Source organism: Myotis lucifugus, unplaced genomic scaffold (genome assembly GCF_000147115.1).
Source record: "Myotis lucifugus unplaced genomic scaffold, Myoluc2.0 scaffold_3, whole genome shotgun sequence".
Taxonomy (NCBI): domain Eukaryota; kingdom Metazoa; phylum Chordata; class Mammalia; order Chiroptera; family Vespertilionidae; genus Myotis; species Myotis lucifugus.
Window position 1 is genome coordinate 5,378,892 of NW_005871051.1, and position 20,374 is coordinate 5,399,265.

At 43.4% G+C, this 20,374-nt stretch overlaps 2 protein-coding genes across 2 annotated transcripts in view; one reads left to right on the forward strand and one right to left on the reverse strand.

The window, feature by feature from the left end:
* TYW5 (tRNA-yW synthesizing protein 5) overlaps positions 1 to 5,867 on the reverse strand; it is a 17,028-nt gene extending 11,161 nt beyond the window's left edge. The window contains exons 1-2 of the mRNA XM_023763132.1: positions 5,640 to 5,867; positions 4,218 to 4,466 (exon numbers count right to left, since the gene is read on the reverse strand). Coding sequence (XP_023618900.1) covers positions 4,218 to 4,466; positions 5,640 to 5,717 — 327 coding nt within the window. The 5' untranslated portion in view covers positions 5,718 to 5,867. The remainder of the gene's footprint in view (positions 1 to 4,217; positions 4,467 to 5,639) is intronic.
* A 53-nt stretch (positions 5,868 to 5,920) lies between these two features.
* MAIP1 (matrix AAA peptidase interacting protein 1) lies at positions 5,921 to 12,649 on the forward strand. The gene is given in 6 exon segments (XM_006082380.3): positions 5,921 to 6,442; positions 6,445 to 6,495; positions 8,370 to 8,441; positions 9,070 to 9,196; positions 10,690 to 10,837; positions 12,272 to 12,649. Coding segments are annotated over 6 exon segments (879 nt in total). The 5' UTR covers positions 5,921 to 6,040; the 3' UTR covers positions 12,351 to 12,649.
* Positions 12,650 to 20,374: the final 7,725 nt, after the last annotated feature.

Consider the following 20,374-nt stretch of genomic DNA (forward strand, 5'->3'; position numbering starts at 1 on the left):
CATGTTCATCATTATGATGAGTTCCCCAACCTTCCAAATTACCCCACTTCAACGCTGACCACCTTGTACTGGTTCTGGAATCAGTAAGTGAAGAATCAGACAGTAAGCAGGGCAATGGGAGGGAGGGGAGAAATCTTGGTCATTGTTGTTGTCACAATGACAAAGGGCATTCACTGTTATGCAATGGGTAGAGGCCAGCGTGCCTAGACAGGCACAGCATAGTTCGGCACAAGGGGTAAATATCCTGTATCCTATTAGATGCCTGAATATCTGACTGGACACTCATCCAAGACTAGAACTTATGTCTGCTTAAATTAACTCAAGAGTAAGTTTTGCAATACAGTATTTTTTTTTTGCACAGAATATTAGTAGCCGCCCGTACCTCTTTGATTTTATTATGCTGCTATATGAAAGACTTCTCATCGTCTGCTTTTCAATCCTGACTTTTTCATGTTCAGAAAGTGTAAGAACATAGATACTTTATTATGTCTTTTTGTGTAGTTATTTACATAGTAAAACAGATATTGATATAAATGTCCTTCCCGTTTCTATCCCAAACATGGCATCATATTAATGTTTTTGATAATTTTGTGTGTAGGTAAATAATATTATCTGTAAATTTTTGGACTTAAAGAGAATTATAAGATGCTTATTATAACAAAGGGGCCCTGGGGTTGATCAGGAAGAAAAGCATTGCAACAGACAATTAAGCAATAGCAGACAAAGTCTTTCTCCTCTTGTCCACTTGTGCACACATAGTTCAGTGTTGCAATCATTCAAAGAAGCAGACCAGGGCATGAGTCTAAGTCATATATATATATATATATTATTGATTTTTTACAGAGAGGAAGGGAGAGGGATAGAGAGTTAGAAACATCGACCAGCCGCCTCCTGCACACCTCCTACTGGGGATGTGCCCACAACCAAGGCACATGCCCTTGACCGGAATCGAACCTGGGACCTTTCAGTCCACAGGCCGACGCTCTATCCACTGAGCCAAACCGGTTTGGCAAAATTAAAGATTTTTAAATCTATGGTACAGATGGATCCTTCTCATATGCCAATATCCTCTTATTCCAAGTTTTTGTTAGAAAAATGTTCCTATGATGTTTGGTTACCTTTGGAAATACACACTTTCAAGCTCTTGTGATGATGGGGCAACTACTAATCATGCTCCTTTGGAAGAGACAGTAAGCAAAGGGTCGATGAAGGTCAAGTCCCCCCACCCCCAACTGGCCTTCCTGCCTTCTGGCGTCAGCAGAGAACACAAGCTTGTAACACTACTCTCATCCTCCTGAACCATGCTCTGTCATTTTAAGCTTCTGAGGAATATCTCGAGAATTCCAGTGAAGTGACAATGTTTTATTCTTCAATATTTCTACCCAAATGCCTGGCTCCTTCCACCTGGTTGAAAAGGCTGAACATTGTAAAAGCAAAGTGTGTTTCCTTCACCTCACATTCTTGAGCCTTGAAAGTTATTTTTTCTCCAGGTCCCATCCTATCCCTTCAAGAATCAAAAGTACTGCCCCTACATAAAGATGATCCCTTATCAGTAACATTAAGATAATCAAGTCCTCAGAAGCATCAAGGTCAAAAGCCTCTCCCCTCCTTCAGCAATGAACTGCAGCCTCCAAACCTCTGATTAAAAGTTATCATCTTTTCACTTTTACTTCCCCCTGAAATCTGTACTGGGAAGATGGGGAGAAAGGGTTGGCCCTACTTTCTTCTAGCAATGTTTTCCTACAAACATACTGGTTAAGATAAATGTGGAATGTCAATTGTGACATCAGGTAATACTGTTTATTGGTGAACTATGCCTGGCTAGAGAGCTGGTGGTGGACTATAAATATTGTTAGGAAGCAGGGGATCTGGCATCCTTATGGGTAGTGTAACTCTTGCAACTGAGTATGCCCTTAGAGAAACCTGCGTCAATTCATGGGTTGTTTGTGCTACTGGTGTCTAAGCTAGGGTTCACTTTTATAGTCTTGTTCCCTTACAACAAAGCTGTTATATTTGGTGAGCCAAAAATGGCTCCCGGATTGGCATAAGGACTCCTACTGATACTATCCTGCTAGAATGCTTTTTTCGGCAAATCCAAGTGAATCTGATGCCAGAATATAGACTAGTGGATCCTTTTAGCATGAATGTCAACTGAACTCGAGGCCACTGCTGGTACTGTAGAATGAGCACTGTGAGGGAAAAGGAGCCTGCCATCTACTCAGACCAATCTTCTACTATCGTTTCTGCCTAATATTATAAACAAATTTACTTATCATCCTCCTATTCAGTTTTTCCACCTCTGACCTCACCATATACCCTTCATTCCTACCAAAGCATCTTTGAAGAGTCTGGGAGCAATGGGGAAGCCTCTCTGTCCCAGAGCCACCTCTGTAATTGGTGCGGTTGCCCAGGCTTAGATTGTTACTAAAGAGAACCCAGAAGTGTTTCAAGACCTTTACAAGAACAGGGCAGACAGAGTGGTTCAGTCCAGAGAAGTAGAACAGGGCTGCCCCAGCACCTTTCTCCCTTAGGTACTGGTACCTGTCAGAGGTTCTACAGAAGCAAAGCTGAGAGAGGGGGGATATGAAGTATATGAACTGGCAAGTTCCTTGGCCTTGAGATCTTATCTACCTCATGCATGTTTCAAAAAAACAAACAAAAACCAAACAACCCACAAAACACCTGCTACTAAAGTTCCATTTGTCTGGACTAACATATAGACTAGTAAGGGAGGTAGTATCAAAAAGGGGGTAGGATCAGGGTTCTGTGGAGTCAAGCACATCTGGTATAAGTCCTGGTTCCATCATGTCAAGCTATATGATCTTGGGTAAGTTACTTAACATTTTTAAACCTCCATTAGCTCATCTGTATAAATATTATTAAAGTGAAGTGATAATACTGATAAATGGATGAGAATTTCTTACTTTCTAGTCTGTCTGTGGCTGAGATGCCTTCCTTCTTTCCTACTCCCAATTAACTGCCAAAAATAATCTATTTTTTTCTTGCACTAAGAAAATATTCTTGTAGCTTTTTAGTAGCTCTAGTGAAAGGTTTGGAGGAAGCTGGGATAAGAACTATCACATAATGTATGTGCTTCAAAAACAACTTTTGAAAAGCTTATAGGACATGACAAAACATCAAGGCAATTCAAGAAGTTTCAATAACCACTTGCTATGGCATTGGACTCTCTGGAAAATAAACATTAACTGCAGGCTGAAAAATGCTTATCATTCCAGCACTTTCTTCCACTTTCTTTATTTAATAAAAAATGAAAGTTCTTAGACTTGGGAAAACTCATGGCAATTCAATTCAATTCATGGTCTATTAAAAACCAAAACTATAATGGTGAATATTCAAAGGATAAAAAAACTGAGAAATGCTTTGGCAAGCTGTAATATGAGCTTGGAAAACTGAGAAAGGGATGGCCCTGGACATTAGAAGCTGTTTAACTCATCTCTACTCTGGAAGAAACAGCTAACTCCCTTTAAAAGTCAGGCTATTGTGAACTACACATGTTTTTAATAGACTGAATTTGCTGGGAACTGCACATGCTCAGAATGTGAAAGTTGTTTGTTTTTTAATGTAACATTTTTAACAAAACTCATGGGAATAAATAGTATATTAAAACTATGAGATTACAGTAAAGCTTTTCAAATTTAGAAATCCAGCAGCTTTTAACGATCTCTTATTTGCTTTTAAGAGATCATAAAACATAAAATTACAACCATGAGGGGAAAAAAAAGTATTAAGGTTATTTTTTAAAAAGAGAAAATTAAGTATGATTTCTTTAGTTACCTGAGTTGATGAAAGTTTATGCCAAACATAGCAACTACTTGCCCTACATTTCTGGAGAGGGCAGAAAAACAATGGACTTATACTTACCAAAAAACAATCTGATTTAGAAAAATTTCCAAAACTAGGGCATTAAAAATCAAAACAGATCATGAAAGGAAACTTTAGAATTTATTACTCTGGATAATAATTACTAATGTGGTAGAATCAGTTAATTAACGAAGCATTCAGATGTAACCTCTCTAGTTATGACAATTCTCTGTTCCTTCCGTGATTCCAGAAGGCATCAGGTATACACCCTATGTAAAAAAAGGTGTTTGGAAATGTCCTTGTATAATTATGTAAAATCAAAATTCTTGTCTTTTAAAATATAAAAGCCATTCTTTAAAAATTAGTACGCTATTCCATGATTATATCAAACTAGCCAAAAGATGATGTGCCATATGGATTTTGTATAAATATCTTAAAGGTTTAAAACAAGTTATTTGAATCCCGAGAGTAAACCTGAGAAGAAAATACCTATATACAAAGTTCTTACTAATGAAGTCCATCTGGGGAACAGCAGCAACATGAATCTTCACTTCTTTCCTCCCTCCAACTTGACTTAGGTACTCCACCGTCCATTTGCTTGTGCATGTCCCCAAATCAATTCCTTCCAACACTACAGGTTTCCTCTACAAAGGGGAATAGTATAAAAACAGGACCAAACAATATATCAGGAGTTGTATTTGACAATAGAGGGATAAAAAGAAATGATTCTTTATCCCAAGATGCTCAAACTCAAACCTTTTGACAATTCATGCTGTAACTAAAATAGGAAAAGGACCCATCCAATATACTTAGAACAAAATTTTAACATTAGGAGAACAAAAACAAACAAAACAGTGACATCATGAATAGCTAAGAGATTAAAAAAAAAATCTAGATAATCTAAATATTATTTAAAGCATTTTCAGGAGTGTTACTTATGACTAAATGACTAAAATGTGTATTTATAGTCAAATATGCTTGTAACTTTTTATTTTGATACCATTTCAAACTTATGGAAAAGTTCGAAGAACTGCCATTTACCATCTACTCTGATTCCCCAATTGCTTCCTGTACCATTTGCTCTCATTCTCACTAATTGTGTATAGAGAACAAGATAATTATTCTCTGAACTATTCAGGGTAAGCTGCTGATATCATGCTCCTTTATCTCTAAAAACTTGAGTGTGTTTCCTGAGAACAAAGCCATTATTTTTTCTCTGAGTTTTCTTTTAAAGAATTAAGGTTCGAATTACACACGAGATTCCAATGTTTGAACTAGAACCCGGATTAGTTAGCATCCAAGACCAAAAGCAGTGGCGGTTTCCTGAGGGAATTCCCACTGATTCCCTTTGGCTCCGTACAGTGAAAAATTGCTCCTTGAAATCCCGTAAAGCGGACTGACAGGCGCCATTCACGCCAACAGGGGAGCCTGGAAACCTCTAAAATATAAGAAACCCAAAGGAAGACAGCAAGGCGGGCCGAGAGGTGATGGAAGCGAAAGCGCCCTTCGTTGCCAAGGTAACGGCAGAAGGCTTCCGGTCGGGGCTCCTGCAAGGCCGCTCTTCGCAGCGAGCGCAGCTCTCATTAGGCGAAACGTTTCCCGCACGCAGCTCCCCGGAAACGCGGAGCCGTTCTCTCCGGAATGGATGAGCCGGCGACATCCCCGTGCGCCCACTCCCCGGGCCGCAGAGCCCACCGCCCTTTGTGACGCCCGCCCCTTCTCCCCACTCCCCGGGTCGCGAGGAACACGTTGGGAGCCAGCTGAGAGGCAGGGACGGACCCCCGGCTCCCGCGGTCCGGCCCCGCGCGGGGCCTCACCTGTGGATAGAGGTGCTGCATGAAGTGCTCCTGCGAAACACCCTCGAGCCGGGGGACCGGGAGGTGCTGCCCGGCCATCGCCGCTCGCGCCCGTCCACTTCCGCGTCTCGGGAACTAGGCCTACAACACGTCCTCCACAACCGACCCGCCCGGAAACCCGACCCCGCGAGAAAAGGCCCGCGAGGCCGCTGAACTCGCGAGAGCGGCGGGTTTCCGGCGGGGCTGCGGCCCCTGTGCGTTGTCTGCTGCAGGGAGAGCGGGGAGGCGGCGGGCTCCCCCGCGGTGGCAGCCACGGGCCAGCTTCCCCGATCAGTCCCGCTCGCGAGCCCAGCTGAGGGGTGGTTTCCCGCCGGCGTCCGTTCGCTGCAGCACCGGCCGGCGCCGGGGTGAAAGGTCACAAGATGGCGCTGGCGGCTCGCCTTTTCCCCCGCTGGCTTTTGTCCGGGCCTCTGCCCGGAGGGGCCGCCAGACCCCGGTCCCCCGGCCGAGCCGAGGGGAGGCCGCCCTTGGCTGGACTCTGCTGCCTCTGCCGCCGCCACCTGGGCTGGACAACGGCCCCATGTCCTCCAGCTTCTTGGGCCACGGCGGCCTCGGCGCTGCCTGCCCGGGACCCCCGGCGTCCCCTGCTCCGCCCCGCGGGGCTCCCCGCCGCCCTGCCCGCGCTCCCCGCCGGCCCCCGGCGCAGCTACAGCACCGAGGAGCAGCCCCAGCAGCGCCAGAAAACCAAGATGCTCATCCTGGGCCTCTCCAACCCCCGTCAACTGGGTGCGGACGCGGGATCCCTCGCCTTCCTCATCTGGGCCCTATTTTCGACAAGGAGTTCAGCATCAAGGAGTCTCCCGAGGGGGCGAAGCAGGTTTGGTGCATTGGCCCGGGGGGAACCGTGCGCCTCCCGGGCCTGCAGCCCGGGCACGTCCAAGGTGTTGAGCGGAGACGTGTCCTCACGGGCTCTCGGTCCACCGGGGGAGCGGCCCTGCGCGCAGCTCTCCGGCGCTTCTCGAGGGCGAACTGCGCTTCCGCTTCTGTGCGGTGGCCGCGAGGTCCTCGGTGCCAGGGAGACACCGGCGCGAAGCCCCCGGTCACCTCTTCCACTCTCCGCGGGCTTTGAATCAGAAATGGACTCAGAGCCCATTTCGGCCCCTTGAAGGTCACATCGCTCGCTTTTCTGAGCGTGGTTTTCCGCAAAATGAGAAAGACAAGGTCTGTCCATTGACAGGTCTATGTGACATGATACCTTCCCTAATGCTGCTGCCATCACATCACATGAACCGTATACTGTGTTTTTCCCTGTATCTTGCTTGCCCATTTTAGCCTTCTCTATGAAAAAGAGGGCTATTTCCTCGAAGACTCTTCAGGTGAGATATTCCTTACCAGACCCCTGACGGCAGTTCTGGCACTAACTCCCCGGCTCCCCGGATTGAATGCCGAGTCCACAGGTTAGGGCCTGTTCCCACTGGACTGCCTCCACTTCACACACCCACCCACACTTCTGATCGACTAGCTGTGAATCGGGGGTTCCCACATCACTCAGTAATTGGCTCAATGGCTCACAGAACTCAGGGAAGCACATCACTTGCTCTTTCCAGTTTATTTGAAAGGAGCGGCCTAATGAAGGAGATGCACATGGCAGAGTATGTGGGAAGGGGTGGGGGGGGGGGCGTGTCCATGCCCTCTCCAGTGCACCACATCTCCCGCATCTCCGAGGGTCACCGCCTGGAAGCTCCTAATCCTCCCTTTAGGGTTTTATTGAGCTTCCATTGCATAGGTGTGATGGATTAAGACGTTGCCCTTGATGAGTAACTCAATCCCCAGCACTTGTATCCTCCTTGAAAGTCTGGAGGTGGGGCTGAAAGTTCCAAACCTCTAATCCCAGAGTTGATTCCTCTGACAACCAACCCCCGTAATAATTAGGTAACGTCATCTCTCTGACATGCCTGTGCATCCTCTCTCCTCCAGTTCTTCAGATTTCACCCCGGATGGTACTTGCTGCAGGAAGGCCTCCTGGGCCTCCCAGGGTGGCTTCGGTGGCTCTTCTGTTTGCTCCCACAGCATCCAGTCCTTACCCGTCGTCATGCTTGCACTTGTCAGTTTACTTGCCTTCCTCCTTACTTGAAGACAGGTCGAGTTTTCTGCACAGCTTCACTTCTCACTGCTAGGATGTGGAGGACTGCCGTTTGCTCTCCCCACTTTAAAATGGGACCTCATACTTCAGAGTGGAAATCCACTGTCGTAGACTGCAAACTCCTTATCTTTCCTGCCACTTTCCCAAACCTGCTTACCTAGCTTAATGGCTCAGACTACAACCCAGATCTTGGGACTCTCAGATACAATTTAGATTTTACTGCTTCTCAGCTGCTGTTTATGTTTGATTAAGCGGGAGGTGGGGGGAGTCGTGTAACACTCAGAATGATTACTCCATCATTATTTTAAAAGGAAATATGTAGGAGGATTTTTATTCAGGTCCTAGTGTGTACACCACGCACAGTCTTTTCCCAGGTCCTGAGAGTGGATACATAGTTAGCAGTCTGCCTACTTACTACTGTATATGTGGGAAGGCTCTATGAGAAAAGAAAAGCCACCCAACTGGAAGGAGTTGTGCCTGACATTGGTATATTAGTGCTTGATGTTGTTTATCACCTTTATCATAAAATAGTCTGTCACACTTGGCCATTTAAATTTGAACATTGAAATAATCACCACCCTCCCTCCACTATTTTTTTTTTTTTTAAGGCTTTTGCTCATGTCTCCAGATTGCTGTCACAGTGTAAATTTGATCTGCTGGAAGAACTTGTGACCAAAGAGGTAAAGTATACTTTTAATTTTCCTATAAAAATAAATGTATTATTTTCTTGCAACCAAATAATATATACAGTACATTATCCTTATATATGCTTAAAATTAGTGTGTGCCATCAGCCAAAGCAGAGTCCCTGTATCATTCCTTTTGGATAAAAGCATTGAATGACTTGCTACTAAGGCATAAGTAAGTAAATGTGACATCCCTTGATTGTTCTTATATAGAATGTTCTGTTATAAATTACCTAGTTCAGTGGTCGGCAAACTCATTAGTCAACAGAGCCAAATATCAACAGTACAACAATGGAAATTTCTTTTGAGAGCCAAATTTTTTAAACTTAAACTATATAGGTAGGTACATTGTTATTAACTTAATTAGGGTACTCCTAAGGCTTAGAAAGAGCCACACTCAAGGGGCCAAAGAGCCGCATGTGGCTCTCGAGTCGCAGTTTGCCGACCATGGACCTAGTTGAATGATAAGATGCTTTTTAGCCTTGCTTTTGAAGCTGAGTAAATATGGTAGTAAATTTAAAAATAGGAATAGAAAAATTCATTCCATGAACAGTTTATTGAGTTTCTTGAAAAGCTTTCGAAAACTTGAGAGGTGAATTACAGTTTGCTTTTTCCAAACTTAGCTGCTGCTTGTGTTGAAAGAAAAGGTTACTTCACTACCTGACAGCCACAAAGATGCCCTTGCTGCTGACATAGATGAGATTGTGTACACCTCCACAGGAGACATCTCCATTTACTACGACGACAAAGGTAATGCTGGAGCGTAGGCGGCTTTAAGTGACCCACGGTTGTCCAGGTAAACTAAACTACTGGATGAAAGATCATGACATAGTGGGAGTTTGTTGGTACAAATGGATACTCATGGGACTTCAGATAAAATAGCGTGTTCATTCTTTAAAGACCTAGCTCTGGAAGAGCTGCGATATGGTAGTAGTTTCTTATGCCTTTTATCTGGAACTTTGCCTACCACTATTTAATTCCCAGGCGAGAGCATCGTCACGTTGATGAAAATAGTCTGTCTGGGACAGTGATGGCGAAGCTATGACACGCGTGTCAGAGGTGACACGCGAACTCATTTTTTTGGTTGATTTTTCTTTGTTAAATGGCATTTAAATATATAAAATAAATATCAAAAATATGTCTTTGTTTTACTATGGTTGCCAAGATCAAAAAATTTCTATATGTGACACGGCACCAGAGTTAAGTTAGGGTTTTTCAAAATGCTGACACGCCGAGCTCAAAAGGTTCGCCATCACTGGTCTAGGACAAGCTGCTCCCATATCACAATTAAAAATATTTGTATGTCAGATTTCCTAACTTGAAGAAAACAATTAAGCATTTTAAATGTCCAGCTGTATGTTACATAGAAGGAGTAAGGAGTAAAAGAAAAAGTAAATAATATCAGCTAAAGACTTTTGAAAGTAAGATCAACTGTAGAACTCCCAAATTGGAGACAATGAAAAACATTGAAAGGAACGTTGGTGGTTATCTGGCTCATCATCTTGTCCAATGCATACTTTTTCCTTATAGCATTTCTGAAAATTTATTGACTTATTTATTCCTGCTACAAACCTTTGCATATGTATTATGTGCCAGGCACGTAGGAGATCTATCTAGCCTTTCCTTACACACTTCCCAAGGCAGTTCTGATTTGGACTCTTAATAGTTAAGATTTTTTCATTTTCATACACATGTTAATTTGAAACATTTGTAAAGGTACTTTTACATGTTTTTCATAAATATTGTTTCTTCCCTAATATTTCAGATTGCATCTCAGCACAGTAGTCACTACCTGATTTTTACACAAGTCATTGTCATAATCACTAGGCATAGCAAAGTGAATTAGGGTGGAATAGAAGTCTTTCTTCTTTCTGGCATTTGGGGTTAATTACTTAGTAGCAAGAAGTGTTTTCCCCCCTCATTTTTTGGTTTGACAACAGATATCTGTTACAGTTTTAGATGATGCCACAAATTGAAAACAATCTATATAGTATACTTAGTAAATAGTACATGCTCAGTAAATAGTAGCTATTATTATTACAACGCAAGAAGAGGGCAAAACCAACATTACCCTAAGAAAATAAAAAGGTAGCAATATAGGTAGTTAAGTTAGACTAGAAGAAGCGCAAAATTTGATCTGTAACAACTGTAACTACTGCCAATTTCTATTTCATTTTGGATATGTGGATGATAGACTATTGTGATTTGTATTTGTGTGTGTATGTGTATGTTTTTTCCCTAAGGAAGGAAGTTTGTTAACATCCTGATGTGCTTTTGGTATCTAACCAGTGCCAACATCCCCAGTGAAACTTTAAGCGGAGCGGGTGTGTTCCAGGTTAAGTTGGGGAATCAGAACGTGGAAACTAAACAGCTTCTTAGCGCAAGCTATGAGTAAGTCTGTCACATGCCATACTACAATCAGAAAACTAACGGAGCTTTAGAAAGAAAGGGTTGAAATTTGACAAGTTATTTATAAAGAGAAAAAGTCATAATGACTACTGGCCATGACACGGCAATGTTCGGAAGGGGGAAAGGCGGTAATATTTCTGAACATAATTGCACAGTGTTTCAGCTTCCATGGCTGCATTGCAAACCACTCCAAAACGCAGTAGCTTCCAGCAGCCCTTTGCTGTTGCCTGCTGTTTCACTGTCAGGAGTTTGGACAGGCTGAGCTATGGGGATTCTCTGCTTCGCCTGGGCCTGGCCTCAGCTGGGTGACGGGGGCTGGAGGACTCATTTCTGCAGTGGCTTCTTCACTGACGGGCGTCACCTTGGTGCTCCTTGGCCGCTCCAATAATGTCGAGTTCTCCCAGGCCTTTCTGCGTGGCTTGGGCTTGTGGTGGTCTCAGGCTAGTCACGTGTTTTATGGTGGTTGGGATTCAAGAGGCAGAAGTCAGAAGATCTAAACCAGTAGAGGGCTATGCCCAGGATTGGGACCACATCATTTCCACCGTAGTCCACTTGTCAAAGCAGTCACAGGACCTGCACAGGTAAAAGCACCTGGGGAGACCACCTCCTTATGGGGCACCTGCAAGGCCACCCTGCAGAAGAGCCTGTTGGGTGGGAGATAAGGTTATGGCCCTTGTTGGAAAATAAAATCTGCCGTAATTGGCACATGGACTCTCCACTCACTAGACGTTTATTGACCATCTCCCATTTGCAAGTACTCTGGTACGGGTTCAAATGCAAAGTTAAAGGGTTCTTGCCCTTAAGGAGCACTGTCTAGGTTAGCAAATTACTTAAAAGAGACACTATTGTTCATTTTTTTGCTAATAAAATTGGGAGCAGTGAACAAGTCAAGTCAATGGAGACATAATTATATATTTAAATACTTATTCAGTTGAAATCTGAATTTTTCTCTTTTAAGATATCATTTATAATTAAAGAACACTATAATCAATACTGATCTTTGGTTCTTCTGATCTTCCCTGCTAAGACCCTGGCAGCTCATTAAACACTGTTATTTTAAAGATTGATCTAATGTATATAAGCCAGATAACACTAAAGTGCTGTGTTCAGCAACATAGTCCAATTTATTTCCCCTCATATTAGGCATATGTTATAGCTAGTGTTTAATGACAATAATACCCCAGTTTCTCCAGGATTGGCAGATATTGGAAGGAGATCCTTTCATTAAAAATACTCATTTTAGTTGAGAATGTACTTCTGATTTTGTGGGGATATTTTTGTGATTGAATTGGTAAAGTTCTTTTATTTTGATTTTTATTTACCATTGACCATTAGCTTATTGCTAAAAACTGCCTCTTACACTTGCAAATTAGTTATCTGAGAAGATTTGGACTAGTGTTTGCACTTCTTCCCTAGGTTTCAGAGGGAGTTTACACAGGGAGTGAAGCCCAACTGGATCATTGCACGGATTGATCACGCCAAGTTACTAGAATAATCTTTCTTGGGAAAATCAGCTTATTTGAACTTTCAGCAATTGCTGTGAAAAACTAAGGAAGAATTTGGATCAGTTGATCTTCACTTAGTCAAGTCTGTGGATGACTTTTGTATTATTCTGAAATACCCCTTGCAGTATACTGACATGACATAATAAAGCATTTCCACAGATCATTGTCATAAGAGAGGTCAACAGCCCATTGTTGGTGTCACATCCACTATCATCTCTAACGTTACACGTATGTGTATATATACACAAACTAATTTTATAGACAATAAAGAAGTATTGAAAAAACTACACATTTCTAACTTAATTCTTAAGTATTTTATTTATGGTTAATACATTTAAACCAATAATTCAGGAATGTATAAGGTTTATTTTTTTAAGATCAGTGCTGCTATTTGATTACCTCTGGTCACTAGCTAGATGAGGAATGGATGGAATTATGGCTTGGTCACTGCACAGTGAACTTGAAGCTTTCTAAAACACAAAGAGAAGCCCTGACCGGTTTGGCTCAGTGGATAGAGCGTCGGCCTGCGGCTGGGGGGTCCCAGGTTCAATTCCAGTCAAGGGCATGAACCTTGGTTACGGGCACATCCCCAGTAGGAGGTGTGCAGGAGACAGCTGATTGATGTTTCTAACTCTCTATCCCCCTCCCTTCCTCTCTATAAAAAATCAATAAAATATATCATAAATAAATAAATAAAACAGAAAGAGAAGAAACCCCACATAGAACAGTCTGTCAGCCACCTGTGAGGTTATATCAAGTGTTTTAACATACCTGTACTTGGAGTCCTAGAAGTTGGGGTAGAGAAGATAAATAAATATATACATAAGAAATAATGTCAAAATTTTCTTAATTGATGAGAACTATAAATACATATCCAAGAAATTCAGCAAGCAAGATAACAAAGCCTCACTGAGTACATCATAAAGTGTTGTAAACCAGAAAGAACGGTAAGAGCAGCTGGAGAAATGAAAAACATTCTATACAGAGAATGACTGCATTTTTTTTCTCTCAAACTGCAAGTTAGAGACCTTGGCATGATACCTTTCAAATGCTGAAAGAAAACCTATTGACCTACAATTCTATATTCAGCAAAAATATCCTTCAGAAAAGGTATGAGAAAAGAATTTTTCAGACAGGGAAAAGATGAATTTGTTGCCAGTAGACCTGTTTTATAAGAAATGTTAAGGACCAGTGGGCAGAATTGTTTCAAAAAAGACCCATACATACTGGGCAATTGGTTATTTTAAGGAATTGGCTCACAAGATGGAGGCTGGTATGTCCAAAATCTGCAGAAGAGCCAGCAGGCTGGAGACCCAGCGAAGAGTTGATGTGCAGTTCAAGTCTGAAGCAAGTCTAGCAGAATTCCTTCTGGGGAAATTAGTCTTTTTCTATTAAGACTATCAACTGATTAATGAGGCCCACCCACAAGCTGGAGGGTAATCTGCTTTACTCAAAGTTGGCTGACTCAAATGTTAATCTGCTGAAAAGTATCTTCACAGAAACAGCTAACGTTAAAGTTTACGTTAACGTTTGACCAAATATCTCAGTACTGTGACCTAGTCAAGTTGACAGATAAAATTAACTGCCATATCTATGATACATGACTATATACTCTCCCCTTAGATTCAACAAAGGTTAATGTTCTGCCATATTGTTTCATCTCTATATACACACACAGACTAATCTGGTACTAGATTCTAGAGCAGTGGTTCTCAACCTTCTGGCCCTTTGAATACAGTTCCTCATGTTGTGACCCAACTATAAAATTATTTTCGTTGCTACTTCATAACTATAATGTTGCTACTGTTAGGAATCGTAATGTAAATATCTGATATGGAGGACGGTCTTAGGCGACCCCTGTGAAAGGGTCGTTCGACCGCCAAAAGGGTCGCGACCCGCAGGTTGAGAACCGCTGTTCTAGAGTGTGTTGGGGAGAGGTTCCCCCAAAATGTCAAGCAATTCTGGGACAACACCTGAGTGCCCTACAATTCAACTCAATTCTGGCACTATCGGAGATGGCATCAGATTCACTGGTTAAGGGTTCAGTCCTACAAGATTCTCCCCTCCCTTCAGATGCCAATCACAAGTCCAGCCTATCACCTGGCCTTCTGACAACTGGCTATAGACTGGAGGCTGCAGTGACCCCTCCTGGGGTTTCATTAATTTGCTAGAGCAGCTCATAGAACTCAGAAACATTTTACTTATAGATTACCCATTTATATAAAAAGATATAACTCAGGAACAGCCAGATGGAATGGATGCATCAGGCAAAGTATGTGGGAAGGGGTGTGGGGCTTCCATGCCCTCTCTGAGCAGGCCACACCCCACATCTGCAAGTGTTCACCCTGGGAGCTCTCTGAACCTCATCCTTCTGGGGTTTTATGGGGGAGTCATTACATAGGTGAGTGATTTCATTATTGGCTGTTGGCTATTGATTTAACCACCAGCTCCACTCTCCCCCTGAGAGGTCAGGGAGGTGGGACTGAAAGTCCCAACCCTCTAGTCACATGGTTAGTTCTGGGAGCTAGCTGCCCATCCTTAGGTGCTTTTCAAAAGTCACCTCATGACTATAAGCTGAGGTCTGGTTGAAAGGGGTTTGTTATGAATAGCAAGACACCTTTATTGCTCTTATCACTTAAGACGTTCCAAGGGTTTTAGGAGTTCTGTGCTGGAAACTGGGATAAGGAGCTAATATATAAAGTCACATATGCACCCAGTTTTTAAGCCATTTGAAAATAAGTTTCAGATGTATGTGGCTGTTTTAAGCCACTAAGTTTGTAGTAATTTCGTACATCGGCAACAGGAAATTAATATACAACATGATCCTTACATAATAGTTGGAAAAAATGATGATCCTCTAATTCTATATCTTCTGGCATTCTTCTATAAAACAGTGATATTTAAAAATATTACTGCAACTGCATTGCAATCATGCAATGTGGTATTAATAATATTCTTTGTGATGCTTAAATAGCCCCCTTTTTGGCAGTGGGAGCCCTTTGACAGGTTAAAGATGAACAAGACCTCATTGTTAGTCTTTGAGTTTTTTGTACTTTCTGGCATAACAATATTTTCTAGGATCTTTTGTCCATTTTCTGCCTCAGCTGAAAACACAGTGTTTTCTCCAAGGAGTCATGATTTTTTTACTCAGGGCAATGGCTCTACACTGAATGTTTGTGCCCACCTTCTCCCTCCCCCCGCCCCCCACCAAATTCATTTGTTGAAATCCTACCCTGCAATGTGATGGGAGTGGGGCCTTTGGGAGGGATTAAGTGATGAGGGTGGAGCCCTCGTGAGTGGGATTAGTGCCCTATTGAAAAACAAACAAAACAGCTTCCTCACTGCTTCTACCAAGTGATGACCCCGTGAGAAGATGGCTAACAAGACCTAGTATCTGAGCCCTCACCAGACACTGAATCTGCTGGCACCTTGATCATGGACTTCCCAGCCTCTAGAACTGTGAGAAATAAATGTTTGTTTAAGCTTCCCAGTCTGTGATATTTTGTTATATAGCAGCCTGTATGGACTAAATGAGGATGATGTTTAGAAACCCAAGATTTGGGCATGTTGAAGTGTTTTGACACTATGTCTGCAAAGGAATGTTCATATTTATACATATTTAAGATTTTGGATCATTTATCTAAAGGAACATTGGGAGAACTAAATGTGGACTGCTTGCCTTTATTTCTGCCAACCTTATTTAAAACATCCTTCCCCCATCACTCTCTGTGCCCTGACCCAGATCTGTTTTGGTTTATAGCACTTATCACATCTGACATTGTTATATGTATTACTATGTTGATTTCTCCTGTTACCTGGCTTTCCAACTAAGGCAGGAACTTCTTCTGTCTTAGTCCTGGAACAATATCTGGTACATAGTACAGCTCAGTAAACAGCTGAATGAATAAATAAAAGGGTGACCCTCACTCCTGAGTGTCCTGACTCTCATTTCAGGGTCATTTTCCTTCTCGCTTGTGATTTGATGCCCTAGCAAAGCTAAATGTGCTTTCTTTTGTCAGGTACAGTCTCCCTCTCAAGAGGGTGCAGCATTGTTGGATACATGGCCCTGCTTTCCTACAGTAGATGTCATTTACCTAAACACCACATGGTGGAGCTGATTGTGTACGGATCTAAATGCGGGAATCAGCAGTGAGTTTGCTAAGGTCTGAAGTCGCTGAGCAATGGGAGGGTTGCTTTGCTTACTGACTGATTTTTGTAGATATAGGAAAATGCTAAAAAAAAAAATTAGAAACAAAAGTTATTGATATTAAAAGGGTTAAGGCATAGGTCAAATCAGAGGGAACTTGTTCCTACATCTCTTCTCTGATTGTTGGAACCATAGGTTACATCATTCAGTTCCTCTGATTTCTCCCACCCTCAGAAGGCTGTTTTCTGGATGGTGTGTGTACTACTCAGGATAATGTAGATTATGCTGCAGTAACAATAAAAATCTCCAAATCTCAATGGATCTAGGAGAGGGGTGGGCAAACTTTTTGACTCGAGGGCCACAGTGGGTTCTTAAACTGGACCGGAGGGCCGGAACAAAAGCATGGATGGAGTGTTTGTGTGAACTAATATAAATTCAAAGTAAACATCATTACATAAAAGGGTACAGTCTTTTTTTTTTTAGTTTTATTCATTTCAAACGGGCCGGATCCGGCCCACGGGCCGTAGTTTGCCCACAGCTGATCTAGACTAAATAAATAAATAAATAGATAGATAGATAGATAGATAGATGATAGATAGATAGATAGATAGATAGATAGATAGATAGATAGAATGTTTTCTGTTCACTTTGCATGCCCAATAAGAGGCACCTGGGGACTCAGCGGGTGGGGTCATCACCTCCCTCCTGGACACAGCTGATGGGCAGCCACTCCCTGATCCTGTGGTAAATGAAAAACAGCTCCGAAGGGTCTCACATGAGCGAGTACACGCTAAACTGGAAGTGATACAACTCACTGGCCAGAACATGGGCCTACTCAACCAGAGACCCAGGGGCACGGTTCTGTCATGAGGCCGGAAGGCGGAGAGGGAGAAGCACTCGGTGAGCAGCAATAACGATGGCCACGTGCAGCCAGGAGCAATTTCTCTAGTTCTAACCCGAGGAATGGCTGTCTTAGAGCCACCTTGTGCTCACTACTGCGTCCGCGTAGGGTGCTCAGGGGAAAGAGGGTTCCTAGATCTCTTGGTGATGTTTTCTTAGCTGAGGATGATGGGCTCCTCTGCCGTGGGCGCCTGGAGATGAGGGTCTCTCTGCCTGTAAACCAATGACTGCAGCTGTCGTAAACCTTTTTACATGAAAAAGGCCACAGAACACCTGAGTCCCATTCTCTTCATTTAATGAGAGTTGCCGAGGTGCATTAAACACCCCTGGGACTAATGAGTGTGCCATATGAAACAAAAAGTGCTCAGCTAAGACCTCACATACTGTTAATTTTATTATAAATTATTTATTGCTTCAAAATAGTAATGTTAAGAAAGATAAGACTTTATGAGAGTACTTAAGTCATTTAATCTCACAATGTGGATAGATTATGCGAATGGTTAGGTGTCATTTAGGATTAGTTCTGAATGCATGAAGCAGAAACTTTTAAAATCTGGACTTAATATAAAAGTAATTGACTTCTCTTACACATAGAAATCCAGAGACAGGATGCTCTGGGCTCGTGTGACAATTCCACGACGTCTTTAGGGCTCCAGGCTCTTGTCACCACTGCCTTTCTTAGGATATGACCCTTGTCCTCCTGGTACAAAATGGCTGGGAGAGCTCCAGCCACCACAGAGGAAAGGAACAAAATGGACAAAGGGTAATACATCAGCTGTCTTTTTAAAAATATATATATTTTTATTGATTTCAGAGAGGAAGGGAGGGAGAGAGAGATAGAAACATCAATAATGAGAGAGAATCCTTGATTGGCTGCCTCTTGCACACCCCCTACTGGGGATCGAGCCCGCAACCTGGGCATGTGCCCTCAACTGGAATCTAACCTGGGACCCTTCAGTCTGCAGGCTGACGCTCTATCCACTGAGCCAAACAACCTAGGCCATCAACTGTCTTTTAAGATGACTTCCCAGAGGTCATACAAAACCCTTCCACTAAATTTCATTGGATAGGTCCTCAAACTACGGCCCTCGGGCCACATGCAAATACAAATATTGTATTTGTTCCCGTTTTATTTTTTTACTTCAAAATAAGATAACGTGCAGTGTGCATAGGAATTTGTTCATAGTTTTTTTTTAAACTATAGTCCGGCCCTCCAACGGTCTGAGGGACAGTGAACAGGCCCCCTGTTTAAAAAGTTTGAGGACCCCTGAATTAGATGATCAGTTCTTTCTATGGGCCCTTCCTTCGCCTCTGATGCCTGAGTGCAGAGTCGCTACGGGCAGAGCCCAGTGAGTTTAGCAGGGCCCCCTGCCCCCCCCCCCGCCCCCTCTCCTGCTTTATGGATCCTCAGGACGTGCACTGCCACACTGCATCCCACTCAGGGCTGCTGAAAAGCTCCCAAGGAGTGAAGGGGGACCCTGGTCTGGTCTCCTGCCTTGTGACTTCCTTCTTACAGTGCAGCATGGGATAGCCCCGTGCTGCAGGGAACAGAAGACATAATGTGGCTATGAAACCGGAAGCAGCCAAACACAATAACTGACTTCATTGAATGCAGTAATTCATTGCTAGAAAAGAGACTTTCTAATATTGCTTCCTAAAGGAAAAAAAACACACAAACTTTTACAACCAACTTAAAATCCATAGCACATAACTGTGGAGAGCGGCTACAGTGTTTGGACAGGTTCAAGCCTTGGACTAATGAGAGGGCACAGTCCTCTCATGGCCACGTGAAGGCCCAGCTTGGCGGGCAGAGCCCTCCCAGCACAATTATAGCCAACAGCTATGGTTGTAAGCTTGAACCTATGTTCTGAACACGTGGCCCCACGTGCCTGAGTGATGTGGGTTTGATAGAGTTCAGGTGCATGTAGTTGAGTAGGATCGAAACCCACGAGAATGTTGTAAACATCTTGACCACGCCCTTACTTTGCCTCCTGGAATCTGGCTATGAAATAAAGACACGGCTTGTAGCCCGTGGTGCTGTCTCTCTCCATCAGAGAGGGCAGCGTCCCACCCAGACCCAGCTTTCTTCTCTTGTCTGTCTTTTCTCAATCCTTCACCGCCCCCTCTCAGGGTCACTGAACCTGGCTGAGCTGGCGTGGCACATAAGGCGCCTGGGGCTGAGTGTGCCATGACTGCACCGGCTCGCCACACATAACAAATTGTATATTTTAGTCGTCAAGCACTTTGAGACAATGCCTTTTTCTAGGGAGTAAAGCAAGAAGTAGCATCGCCCAAAGGATGCCATTCTGTGGGGCCTTATCTGACTCCCCATCTCCACTCCCAGCACGAACCGCTAAGCTCCCATTCTTTCCGCTCCTCGATCACATCAAGCTTGCCCCAGCCTTGGCACTTGGGCAGGAGCTGTCTCTCTGCCAGCGATGCTCTTTGCTCTGACCTGCAGTGGCTCGTCCCTTGTCATTCCAGCTCCACTTTCAATGCCAACTCCTCTAAGGACACTTCCTCGCCATCCAATCTGAGGCAGCTCGACCCCATCACTCCCTATCCACCACCATGTTTCACTTACTTATATTATTATTATTACTTTAAATATGTTTTTATTGGTTTCAGAGAGGTAGGGAGAGGGAGAGAGAGAAACATCAATGATGAGAGAGGATCATTGATCGGCTGCCTCCTGCACCCTCTCCCCCCCAACCCCCACTCACACACACGGGATCAAGCCTGCAACCTGGGCATGTGCCTTGACTGGGAATCAAACCATGACTTCCTGGTTCATAGATCCACCCTCAACCACTGAGCCACACCAGCTGGGCCACCACGTTTTATTTTTATCAGCATTTATTGTCATCTAATAGTTCCTTATTGCTTGCTTATCTGGCTTCCCTCTATTAGGATGGGGACCAGCAGTTTCAAAATAGCACCTCATCATATCTGGCGAGATATTCTCCC